Genomic DNA, 14,005 nt, shown 5'->3' on the forward strand with positions numbered 1-14,005 from the left:
CATGCAAATAATGTGGGCGGGGTTTCTGACTTAACCAATAGCAGACGAGTGTAAGGAGGCGGGTTGATCAGTCTTGTCTAATAACAGAGAGGCGGTTTGATTTCCAACTGAAAACATTTTTAAAAATGGTGCACACACGCACGAAAACATGTCATATATGTACACAGAAATGTAAGTAGTTAAAATGGGCTATTGTAGTGTTATTTTTCGCCTTAGTGTTAAGTAGGCGAGTGTGCTGCTTTTGGATATAGCGTTACGGTTATTCAGTGATTGACAGCTCCTTCAGCCAATTAAATCACAGGAAGAGCGCGCGGCGCGCACACACACACACACACACACACGCGCGCGCGCGCGCGCTTGAATCCAATGAATGTTCAGATCCGTATTTAGAAAGCGCTGATGGAGCAGGGTAATACTGGGTACTGTAGTCCTGAGGAAAGTGCGTCAGTGCTGAAATAAGCTCAAACAAATATGCATTTGAACAGCACCACTGCTGCCATATCAGTATGGCTTTTATGCGCTGTTTTCGCAGTAACCGAGTCAGAGAAGTGTGAAGGTGAGGTCTGGGCTTCTCGGGTTTCCGAGCGCATGCTGTATTTCTGCGTGTAAAAATAGAAAGTCGGCAGACATGAAGTGTGGCAGTAAAGACTGGAGTGCATGAGGTGTCAAAGGAAAACGTGCATGCGTTTTGATCGACTCCCATGAACACGTCAACTGACAGTAATTACTCAGACTGGAACTGCACTAGAATGAAAGATAAACTGGAAAATATTAGACGCGTCCACAATAATTTAGTACTTATAATAAGGTTATAGGTTTAAAGGTGTAATAAGTATTTGTGAAACTGAACTTTGCCTACACACAGTGTACCAAACCAGACTATAATAAAGTGTGTGAATTATTTTTGCATGGGTGTAATCAGTAAACAGTCACTCAACACACCCCCAGCCAGCAGTGTTGCCAGCTGTTCTCATATGCAAATCATGATTCAGTGAATATGCAAATGAATATTAAGACGTCATCTGGCCACTCCTAGTGACCTTTTTGAAAACGCATTAGCTACTTTCCCTGACAAGAGTTGGCGTTGAATAAGTGTCAAGTACCCTTCTCTGCAGAAGTCCAGGGGATCCAGGCTGGATAAGTGTGCTGTTATTTGTGTTGTGGAGCATCTCAGGGGTTAGGGTTATACATTAGGATCAAGTGCAGCTCCACTACTTTGTCTTTTGTTTCACTCACATTTAAAAATAAAGCTTGCTTTTATTACTTAAGGCTTAAATAGAACAGAGAGTTTAAAACAAGGAGCAAAGAAGTGCATGGGTGAGACAAAATGATGATCAGTGATTGGTCTTTGGGAACAATGATGATCAGTGATTGGTCTTTGGGAACAATGGTGATCTGTGATTGGTCATTGGGAACAGTAGTGAACAGTGATTTGTCATTGGGAACAGAAGTGATCAGTGATTGTCATTACAGTGGTGATCAGTGATTGGTCATTGAGAACAATGGTGATCAGTGGTTTGTCACTGGGAACAATGGTGATCAGTGATTGGTCCTTGGGAACAATGGTGATCAGGGATTGGTCATTGGGAACAATGGTGATCAGGGATTGGTCATTGGGAACAATGGTGATCAGTGATTGGTCATTGGGAACAGTGGTGATCAGTGATTGGTCTTTGGGAACAGTGGTGATCAGTGATTGGTCATTTGGAACAGTGGTGATCAGTGATTGGTCGTTGGGAAGATAGGCCTGGTGGTTAGGGGGTGGAACTTGCTCTCTCAGCTCATTTAAAAAGCAGCTTTAATGTAAGTTGGAGAGCCGTATCAAGCGCTGAACAGTTGCTAACATCTGCTCAAACATTGCTAGAAACACTATACGGCCAGAAGTTTGTAGACACCTGACCATCGCACCCATAGTGTGGTTCTTCCCCAAACTGTTGCTACAAAGTTAGAAGCACACAATTGTATAGTCTTGGTATGCTGTAGCATTCCAATTTCATTTCACTGGAACTAAGAGGCCCAAACCTGTATCAGCATGACAGTGCCCCTGTGCACAAAGCGAACTCCATGAAGACATGGTTTGCTAAAGTTGGAGTGGAAGAACTCAAGTAACCTGCACAGAGCCCTGACCTCAACCCCACTGAACACCTTTGGGATGAACTGGAACACTGACTGCACCCCAGGCCTACTCACCAACATCAGTCATCTTACTAATCACCTTATAAATGCTCTTGTTGCTGAATGAGCAAGCTGTGCTCTAAAATCTAACAAGCCTTCCCAGAAGAGTGGAGATTATTATAACTGCAAAAGGGGGACTTAATCTGGAATGGGATCAACATGGTATGTGTTCAGCGAACACATATGGGTGTGAGGGTCAGGTGTCTACAAACTTTTGGCCATATAATGTATGTCTAGGTCCTTGTTTGAAATACAGTCACTAAAGTGGTCTAAAACGTCACCATATGTTTCAACAAAGTTGGCAACAAAGCTTGCCACTTTCATGGCTGCTTCTTGCAGTCATAATTTCCTAAATCTGATCTGGCCAATACGCTTTGGTTCTGGTCCAGTTTACTCTTGGGTCGTCAGCCAAACCCTGGCACTCACATTAGATCTGACCTATTAGATCTACACTGCACGTCATTCATACATTCTTTCATCTTCAGTAACCTGGTCAAGGTCCCTGGTTGCTGGGCATGAGATGAGAATACACCCTTAATGCAATGCCATGAACACACACATTCACAGGCTCATTCACACTTAGGGGCAATTTAGTGTAACCAACATCCCAACTGGCATGTTTTTGGGAGGTGGGAGGAAACCAGAGAACCCAGAGGAACTAATGCAAACACAAGGAGAACATGCACAGAAACTCCACACAGACAGTAACTCGAGCTCAGGATTGAATTACATCCAGGGACCCTGGAGCAACACTACCTTCTGTGGCACCTTAAAAGGAAAACAGAAACTTAAATAAATAGAAAATCAAAACTCATTTTGAGCATGCTCTAAACAGCTAGAACAGTGCTGCATTGAACTGTGGGTGAAAAACTAATATGGAACAAAATATGGAAAATGTTTACAATCTAGCAGATAGGAAGTGAGTTTTTAATTGGTGCAAAAGAACAAAACAACTAAGCAAAAAAAAGCATGATATGATGGCCTGAAAGGGATCCAGTACACTCATAACTGTCTTATACAGAAGGATACATAATGATGCACATATCTTACAATGATCATGGCCAAGTTTTCCAAAAGTATCAAAACTATTACAATTACACACTCTCTCTCCCACTTCACAGTGTTTTTATGAAACTAGGTCTAAGACTAGAATTTATTGCTGTGTGTGTGTGTGTGTGTGTGTGTGTTGTACAGTGTGTGTGGGATTTTTAGAGCGTCTCTACAGGTCCTTAGTGGCCACTCACAGGGAGCTGTCCTCAGCACTTGTAGAGGAGGAGCTTATTAAAGCATGTGCTGAAGCTACAGGGAAGGAGAACCGACTGGTAACACACACACACACACACACACACACACACACACACACACACACACACACTCATCCATCCAAAAGATCATAAAAGATCAAATAATCTACAGCCCCCTCCGAAAGTATTGGAACAGCAATATATATATATTACAATATATAATACAAATACAATACAAATGTATTCAGTGGATAGAATTGGCCTTGCCGTTCCAATACTTTAGGAGGGGACTATATCTTTTTTTCCTCCCCATAAAACTGAACTAATGTATTACACTTCAATACATCCCAAATCCCTGCTAAAATATTCATGTCATTGCTTGAAAGAACACTGGAACTCAATTATATTTCTGAGAAGCTTTCAGAAGCCTTTAAGCAGTAGTTTGCTATAAATTAGAATTTTTTTGATATCCGAGTTGTAGGGGTTTTTTCTTGGGGGGGCGGTGAAAAACATTTGATAATGTTCTGTTCCTATTAAAATAAGCATAACAGTATTGAGACCGTGTTACTTAAATAGAAGAGTAGATTTAACATCTTCAGATTTAATGATATAAATGTTAGTAGGTCTCATTTTCTTTCTCTCTGTCTGTATGTGACTCGTGCAGTGTTATTACCTCGGAGCCTCCAGTGACGCAGCGGCGAAAGTGACCGGCGAGGTGAGTCGCCCTCTCAGCGCCCATGTCCCGGTGCAGAAGATTTGCCAGCGACTCCAGCACAGAGACCAGCAGATCTGTGAACTCCAATATGGTACGAGCCCAGGAACGATATTGTTCATTATCTCTCAGTGCTGGGTGGTTAAAGCATTGAGAATGTGTTAGTGTGAAAAGGAAAAACTTTAGTTATATAGTTGATATGATTTTCCTCTTGAAGCAAATAAGGGAGACTTCATGTTTAGCATTGTGTAAAAGCGCATGATCTAAATCTTAACATGCTTACCTGAGAACTCAGACATAATTACCTCAGCTCAGACATCCAGCCTCGGAAACACCATTTCTACATGGTGTTATAAAATAGTTTCATAAAATAGCAGAATATACTAATAAAAAATTGGAGCTATTTAATCGTCTGAATAATTTGTAACGCCCACTACCTATCTGAGTCTGAGTCACACCAAGGAAAAGAAATTTTCTGTTTCTGTGATGGCCTTTTGCACATTTTTATAGTTAACAGTGTCAGACACTAGATAATCAACTTTAAGATACTGGATAACTAATCACTGATCACTTTGAGGCGAGAGTGCACGATGATTTACACATGTAATGCTGAACTGGAGTCTGTAAGTGTCCCTTATGTCGGGGTTCCACTACAGTTTTTCCTCTGATTCACAGCAGATTTTTGGACAGTCGGAAACCGGTGTACAAGAGACACAGATTTACATTTATAATTAAATTCAATTTTATTTGTATAGCACTTTTAACAACAGACAGCTTTACAGAAATCCGGATGTAGTTTTAATTCCTTGATGAGCAAGCCGGGGGGCATGTTAGCTTAGTGTTTTAGCACGTTTGTCTCGTACCTCTGGGGTTGGGGGTTTGATTCCCGTCTCCACCCTGTGTGCGCAGAGTTTGTATGCTCTCCCTGTGCTTCGGGGGTTTCCTCTGGGTACTCCAATTTTCTCCCCCAATCCAGAGGCATGCTTTGTAGGCTGATTTGCAAATTGTTTTCAGATTGTCCGTTGTGTGTGAATGTGTATGCGACTGTGCCCTGCGATGGGTTGGTACTGTGTCCAGCATGTACCCCGAGTCCCCTGGGATAGGCTCTAGGCTCCCCTGCGACCCTGTGTAGGATAAGGTTAGCATTGCGTAAAACTATATGCTCTAAATCTTCACACGCTCGCCTCAGAACTCAGACATAATTACCTCAGCTCAAACATGCAGCCTCAGTAACGGCATTTCTAAAAATAATAAAAATAGCTAAAAGTAATTATAAAAATAAGATTGAGGGGGTGTTTATGCAAAGTAATCTTAGAGCCACCTGGAAGGGAATTAAGAATATGGCTTCAGTGATTAGACACTGATATTGAATCAGCATACGCTAATGGAAAACTATGACACTAATTTCATTTTATCTAATGAGTTTAGTTCATTTTTTTTGTCCGTTTCGATACGTTTGCTACAGTTGATGCGATGGTAGATTTTAAAGACGCTCTGAGTTCGTCTAATAATTTTAAATTGAATTCTTTTAATATATTGAGACTAGAGATGCACCAATACTAAATTTCTCAGCCGATAGTGATAACCGATTATTCAGAGTGATATCGGCCGATACCGATAACCGATACCGATACTTCTGCCTTTTATGCCTTCTTTTAAATTAATAATAATTAATTCCACAATTCTGAAGGAAATTCAAATAAAAATTTTATTCTCTCCATTTCAGCAAGTTGTGTCACAGTAACTGGTCTCATAAACAGAAAACACATTACTCACATTAACATTAACACATGAACTCAATTCTGAAGATTAAATTAAGATTATTAACTTATTGAATGTTATTAATTCATATTAACATTGACTGAATTGTAAAAAACCTCCTGATAGTCTCACATTCACTCAATACCAACACAAGCATTTCTACTTCATCATTGAGGTCAAACTGGTAATATATAATATACCCTTTTTTATGATATTAACTCATATTAACATTAACTGCATGTGAAACATACTACTCTACAAATATATTTTTCTGTGCAATATATATAATTTTTTGTCAATGCATCTTCATTTAAATCTTACAACAGTGTACTGGCGCCTTAATTCAGCACGAGCAGACCGTGAGTAGCGTGGGGAAAAAAATTAGACTCGGCGCCAAAACTTCCGCTTCACTGCTGCTCACTTCCGGTGTAAAAGTTTTAGCGGTGCAGAGATTACAGAGATTACAAACTGCAGTTTTGTCATCATTTGACACAAGAGACATCATCTTTACACACAGCGCAAAATCGATGTGTTTTCCCGCCCTCTTTTGATTGACAGGATATAATCGGACCGGTCATCGGATACATCGGTGCATCTTTAATTGAGACAGTTGAAGGCCACACCGTTTAATAAGGCCCCAGGTCCGGACGGTATATGTGGTAGAACACCGAATCACTGTGCTGAACAGCTTAGTGGCGTTCTCCATATACAGATAGGCAACAAAGGGTTAGGGTTAACGGGGTCAAAAGAGTTAGGGTTAATGGGGTTTTATCGGACGCATTAAAAACGGCTATAGGTTCACCACAATGTTGTGTACTTTCTCCAATTTTTTTCATATTGGACGCTAATGATTGTTTACAAGTTTACAAGGTAATCTGGTAAAATATGCAGATGATACTGTTCTTTTTTCCTTGCTTTCACATTCAGACCAGGAATATGGTCCGACTCTGCACCATTTTATCTCTTGGTGTAACATGGTATGAAACTAGACTTGAACGTCTCAAAGACTAAAGAGATGGTTATCAATTTTATTAAGAAATCACTTCCACTTCAACCTGTGATTATTAATGGTACACAGGTGAATGTAGTAGAGGAATACAAGTATTTAGGGACAATTTTTGATAACATGTTGAAGTTGGATTAAAAAAATACTGATGCCATTATTTAAAAAATCACACTAATTTTTTGTGTTGAGGAAGCTTAACTCCTTTAAAGTAAAGAGACCCATTCTTAGGTCTTTTTATAATTCATTCGTTGAAAGTATTCTGCCTTTCTCTTTCATACGATAGTTTTCTTCATAGTCTATGAAGAACAAAGATCGTCTGCAAGGTATTGTAAACATGTGCTCAAAAATGATGGGTGTTACTTTTACGTACGTACTTTTACATCTTATTATGAACAGCAAGTGATGAGGACGGCGCATAAAATAATGGGGCATAACACACACCCTTTGCACTTTTATTTCGAGTGGATGCCACTCGTGCAACGTTTAAGGACAATCAGGTGTTCCACAAACCGTCACAAATGTACTTTTGTGCCTGAAGCAATTCTTTTATGTAATAAATACAATTGATTCTTATTATTTATTTATTCTCTTTTTTTCCGTCTATATGTTTTAAGTAGGGCGCACGGTGGCTTAGTGATTAGCACGTTCGCCTCACACCTCACACCTCCAGGGTCCGGGGTTTGATTCCCGCCGGGGCCATGTGTGTGCGGAGTTTGCATGTTCTCCCCGTGCTGCGGGGGTTTCCTCCGGGTACTCCGGTTTCCTCCCCCAGTCCAAAGACATGCATGGTAGGCTGATTGGCGTGTCTAAAGTGTCCGTAGTGAATGAATGGGTGTGTGAGTGTGTACGTGATTGTGCCCTCCGATGGACTGGCACCCTGTCCAGGGTGTACCCCGCCTTGTGCCCGATGCTCCCTGGGATAGGCTCCAGGTTCCCCCGTGACCCTGAAAAGGAGTAAGCGGTTGAAGATGGATGGATGGATGTTTTAAGTATTTTGAGTATTTGTATGTATGTGTATTAAGTTTTATCTATATATGTGAAGCACCATGACAGTGTGAACTAATTCCCCCATGGGGATTAATGAAGCTCTAAACTAAACTAAACTAAGCGGTACAGAAAATGGATGGGATGAGCAAGCCAGAGGCGACAGTGGTGAGGAAAAACTCCCTGAGACAACTCCCTGATCCTCTTCTGGGCGACACCTGATAGTGGAATTAAAAATGATTACACTATACAGATTTAGCAGTGTCAAGACAAATGGTAATAAGAGTGTTACAGGATGTTCAGTGTGAGCAGATTTTTAATAAGAGTCCTGGGATAAGCACAGGACAGTCTTTACGATTACAGCAGTACTCGTATACTACAGTATCCAGGTGAGATTATCCATGGATGTAATGATGACTCATGGGTATAAACTGTTTTTGGGAAGTGCAAAGCATTAGGGTTTCCATGTGGGACCATCCATAAAAGCAGCAAATGAGTCACAAGTGCTGAAGCTCCAAGCAGAAGGAGAGCATCCGGATGAATCAGTCATGTTCAGAAGGCGAGATTTTCTTTCTCCTAAATGAAATTTTGGGCCAGTCAGTGAGTCAGGGTGTATAAAACGTTTAGGTTGGTTTTTGGGGGTTTTTTTTTCTTTTTTTCCAACCTGACTTTGGACATGTTCTAATAGTGTACAAAGACTCAAATCTGAACAAATCCTTTGAGATCAATAGTTAACGAAATTAAGAGTGAGGAAATGCACATACAGGAACTTCAAGCTGTAGTGAAGCTACGCAATGGAGCAATAAACTTTCAGTGTTCTTACAGGAGCATGAGTAGCTGTAACACAATGAACTCCTCAAATAATTACAAGCAAACAGTTGCTGAAGGTTTAAAAGGACCACGTAAGGAAAGATTGCTAGCTTGTTAGTCACATATTATTAGCTGGATAGCTACAGCCTTCTTTAAGTGTTGGTTTCTCTATTGTCTTTGCTGTCTATCAGTAGCAGGAAATCGTATTTTATCTCATAAGCTTCATTTCAATGCAGCAACAAGTCCAGAGTTGGGTAGTGTGTGATTTATTAATCATTTGAGTTGTGTCATGTAGTGCATCTACAATGTTACTTGTTAGCTATAACAGCTTCATAGTAGCAGATCGAAACTTAGCAATCAATCTTCAGACACTAAACATTTGTTTTGGCTGATCGTCCTCAGTTGGTATAGACTGTGTAAATAAAATTTTTGCAGACAAGATGTATATCAAGGTTCTTTATACCACACCATGGTTGAATTCTCAGAATCTGATTGGTCAGAAAGTGTGCATTATTTTTATATAACAGAAGTATATCCCGCTGTAACTTGAAAAATAGGTTTATATTAGCACGCTCTTTCTAATACATTATCGTTTCTATAGTAACGGCTCATTCGCAGGGACTTGTATGGCGGCTGCTCCACATGATCTAAGACTAATAATAAACAGATTTTTTTTTTATGTGTTCAGAAAAAGAAAAACATATAATTGTGGATACAGTGAAGTTGTTTTTTTGTTTGAGGAGATATTTATGTAATGTTTATTTTATGGAAGGAGTCTAGAGTGTCAGCGCTTTGTAACAGTCACAGTGCTTTTCAAAGATTTCTAACACAGTTGAGGACAGAGGAGTTTAGGTTTTCTGGGAGGTTTTTTTTTGGTAAAATGACAAGCTGCGTTTTAGGGTTTTTTTTGAGAAAGAGGGAAAAGAAGATGCTGTTGAGGGAATGACTGTTTATTGTTGCTATAACGTACAGTGGTGCTTGAAAGTTTGTGAACCCTTTCGAATTGTCTACATTTCTGCATAAATATGACCTAAAACATCATCAGATGTTCACACATGTCCTAAACGGAAACAAAGAGAACCCAATTAAACAAATGAGAAAAAACATTCAGTTTGCTGAAGATCATGTGGACAAACCAGAAGGCTATTGGAAAAATGTTTTGTTGACGGATGAGATCAAAATAGAACTTTTTGGTTTAAATGAGAAGTGATGTGTTTGGAGAAAGGAAAACACTGCATTCCAGCATAAGAACCGTATCCCATCTGTGAAAGATGCTGGTGGTAGTATCATGGTTTGGGCCTGTTTTGCTGCATCTGGGCCAGGACGACTTGCTATCACTGATGGAACAATGAATTCTGAATTATTTCAGCAAATTTTAAAGGAAAATGTCAGGACGTCGGTCCATGAACTGAATCTAAAAAGAAAGTGACAGCAAGACAACGATCCTAAGCACACGAGTCGTTCTACCAAAGAATGTTTAAAGAAGAATAAAGTGAATGCTCTGGAATGGTCAAGTCAAAGTCCTGACTTTAATCCAATAGAAATGTTGTGGAAGAACCTGAAGCAAGCAGTTGATGTGAGGAAACCCACCAACATCCCAGAGTTGAAGCTGATCTGTATTGAGGAACGGGCTTAAATTCCTCCAAGACGATGTGCAGGACTGATCAACAGTTACCGCAAACGTTTAGTTGCAGTTATTGCTGCACAAGGGGGTCACACCAGATACTGAAAGCAAAGGTTCACATACTTTTGCCACTCACAGATATGTAATATCGGATCATTTTCCTCAATAAATAAATGACCAAGTATAGTATTTTAGTCTCATTTGTTTAATTGGGTTCTCTATGTTTACTTTTAACACATGTGTGAAAATCTGATGATGTTTTAGGTCATAGTCATGCAGAAATGTAGACAATTCGAAAGGGTTCACAAACTTTCAAGCACCACTCTAAGTGAAAACTAAATTGTCAATCAGATGTTCCACAATTAAATCTAACTATAACATGTTAAAATGTGTGATGTGCCATTCATTAATAAATGAAACATTGTAATCATTTGCAAATCATTGTGGTTTAAGCGGAATAACACAACAGAGCGTCTGGTGATACACAAATAATCCTCGGGCCATATCACTTCACATATGTGGATTATTTTCGTATAACCGCACGGCCTGTCATGTGTTATTCCTTACTTAAAGGCATAACAGTGTCATCCTGTAATTAACTCCTTAACATCCTAGCCTATTACTTCAGGTATTCATCCAGAAGCATATTATTCAGTAATTACAGTAAAACTAATCAGAAAATGATGTAATTAGGAGAGTGAGGAATGTAAGTTTGGACAGACTGAAGGAGCTCAGGGGTTAAAGCAGTACCAATTTTCAGTTACTGGGTTCATACATCTCCTCTGCTTATACCAAAATCTACAAGAGATGTTTTATGTGTGTTCCAGAGCATCAGGTGCTGGACTGGAGTCGAGAGGCTCTGTCTAAGATGCGGGTGCTGGAGCTGAAGCGAGTGTTGGCCTCGTGGGGAGAGGAATGCCGTGGATGCCTGGAAAAGACTGATTTGATCGATCTTATCCAGGAGGTGGCCCCCAAGCACAGACCAGCTCAGCCCGGAACACATTCATCTGAACTCTGAGGGCCTCCTGGTGCAGCTCCATCCTGAGGACATGAATTGCAGATCTGAGAGGTCCTCCTCCTGCAGCTCTGAGCTGAGGACACAGACTTATACATGAGGCTCTGTGATGTCAGTGTTGGGATTTAGTGGCGTGATGGATTCATTCAGCTGTAGAGCTTAAACAATATCTGAATCAGTTTCAGTATACTGGATCTGAGAAAGTGCTGACCGGTTTTGTGACCTACATTTTCTTTGTGAATAAACAGAGGAAGCACTTGAGAGTATTATACAGTGCTAACAGCAGCTCTTGGCGGTTGTGAGTGAATGTATTAGTGTTTGTGTAATTTACAGCGTGTCTTTCTGATAACCAGAGAAACATTTACATGTTTTTTTTAATGGTGGAAGTCTGTTGTTCACAGAAAGTATAAGAAATCAGAAATACTTTTTCACAGCACTATAAATTTTCACCCCCGTTTTAGTGAAACCCCTAAATAAGTTCTGGTGCAACCAGTTGCTATATAATGTCAGATAATTAGTTAAATAGAGTCCACATTTGTACCTTTAAAGTGTCACTTGATCACACAGATAAAGATAAATACATCTGCTCCTGGAAGACCACATAGTTTGTTAGAGAACATACATAAACAAACAGCATCATGAAAACCAAGGACAAAGTTCTAGAAAAAAGTATCAGAGTTTGACTATAAAAAAATCTCCCAAACTTTGAACATTCAACAAAAGATCATTAAATCCATTATTAAAAATGGACAGAATATGGCACAAATCAGTGACCGAGTAAAAAGAAGATTAGTCAGAAAAGAAACCATGTGTAATAATAATAATAATAATAATAATAATAATAATAATAATTCATTTCTTTGTTTCACTTATATAGCGCCTTTCCAGAACTCACGGACACCTTACAATAATAATACAATGATACATAAACAGTGAACAATCATGGACAAACACAAAATGTGAAAATCAATGAGCAATCACACAGAAAATGAAATACACCGTACAGATCTTATAGTCACTGAGAAAAATACATTTTAGATTAGGGCAGATAACATTGAGAAAACAGATACATTTTTAATTCGGAGATGGATGTGATGCTGTGAAGAGTCAGAGGGAGTGAATTCCAGATTTTGGGTGCAGCTACATTGAAAGACCTGCCTCCCATGGTAGAGAGACGAAATCTAGGGACAGAGAGGAGTCCGAGCCCAGAGGACCTGAGAGAGCGGGTTGGGTTGTAGGGGAGAAGAAGTTCACTAAGATAGAAATGTGCCAAACCATGAAGTTGTTTAAATGTGAGCAGGATTATTTTATATTTAATGCGAAATGAAACAGTTCAGACAGGATTGGAGTAACGTGAGCTGAGCGCTTGGTATTTGTAAGAAATCTAGCGGCAGAGTTTTGAATAAATTGCAACCTAGCAATAGAATTAGCAGGTAAACCAATGAGGAGAGCATCGCAATAGACAAGACGTGAGGATATAAGTGCATGAACCAGTGATTCAGCGTCTTTGAGGCTAATGAAGGGACAGAGGCGAGCAATGCGATGAAGGTGAAAGAATCCAATTTTATATGAGCTTCAAAGGTGAGGGAGGGATCAAAGATGATGCCTAAATTTTTTACAGTACTACGTGGTTTAATGAGAGCGCTATCGATGTCACAAGTAAGGTCATAAAGGATATTTTTAGTAAGTGTTGGTGTTCCGATAATAATGATCTCAGTTTTGTCCATGTTAAGTTTGAAAAAACTGGAGTTAAGCCATCCTTTTATTTCATTGACACATACTGATAGTGGACCGGTCTGGAGACTGGGAGCAGATCTACAAGCTGTATAGATTTGAATGTCATCAGCATAGTGGTAACTGAAACTGAAATTGTGGTTAGGATATATCAGCAATCGGAGCGTCCTGCAATCAGTAGATGGTGACTTGGACTTAGGCTGGGTCCTGTTGTTAGACAAGATGCATGGGATAATTCAAGGAATTGAGCAGTGAGTGTTCAGGGATACTCTGGATGAGCGGTGTGTGTATCGCGGACGACGAGTAATTCCAAGCATCTGACTGTACTCATATGCCGCAGAATCAAGACGCGGATAGCACTTTAAAGCCTCAAGTTGGGATGGTGAGTATCCAATCTCCATTTCAGTTTTATCACCAAAAATGATGCAGAATAGGAGCAGAAAGGGAGCAATTACCCGAGGCATATTTATGCGAACAGATATACCACCAGCGATACCATGTTAGCCAGACCCCGACTATCACATCACCAATATACAGCTCACCAAGAGGATGGCAACCCAACCAAACAGTGAGCAGTAAACAATGACCACAACTGATACAGAGAGCGTTAACTCACTCACCAGCCGAGCTGGAAATGGTGGACAGAACGGGGAGAGACCTCGCAGCAGGCCGACAGCCAAACAGGCATCAAGCAGTGAGAAAAAACACAAAATTATCCAATAGAGTCCAAAACTGAAACGTTGAAGGTGAGGGAACCAAAAAGTGAAATAATCCACACAAGGCACATGCAAAACAGACAAAAGAAACAAAATTATGGTGTAACTCTGAAGGAGCTGGAGAGATCCACAGCCCAGATGGGAGAAGCTGCTCACAGAACAACCATAGCCCGGACAGTCCACAAAACATGTTGGTGACTCAGCACAAATGTGGCAAAAGGTTA

At 40.1% G+C, this 14,005-nt stretch overlaps 1 protein-coding gene across 1 annotated transcript; it reads left to right on the plus strand.

Annotated features, from left to right (window-relative positions):
- The first annotated feature begins 33 nt into the window (after positions 1-33).
- cdnf (cerebral dopamine neurotrophic factor) lies at positions 34-11,594 on the plus strand. The gene is made up of 4 exons (XM_053650407.1): positions 34-556; positions 3,370-3,497; positions 4,084-4,225; positions 11,144-11,594. The coding sequence occupies exons 1-4, from the start codon at positions 472-474 to the stop codon at positions 11,332-11,334; spliced, it is 546 nt and encodes a 181-aa protein (XP_053506382.1). The 5' UTR covers positions 34-471; the 3' UTR covers positions 11,335-11,594.
- Positions 11,595-14,005: the final 2,411 nt, after the last annotated feature.

The sequence above is a fragment of the Ictalurus furcatus genome, chromosome 19 (genome assembly GCF_023375685.1).
Source record: "Ictalurus furcatus strain D&B chromosome 19, Billie_1.0, whole genome shotgun sequence".
NCBI classification, from domain to species: Eukaryota; Metazoa; Chordata; class Actinopteri; order Siluriformes; family Ictaluridae; genus Ictalurus; species Ictalurus furcatus.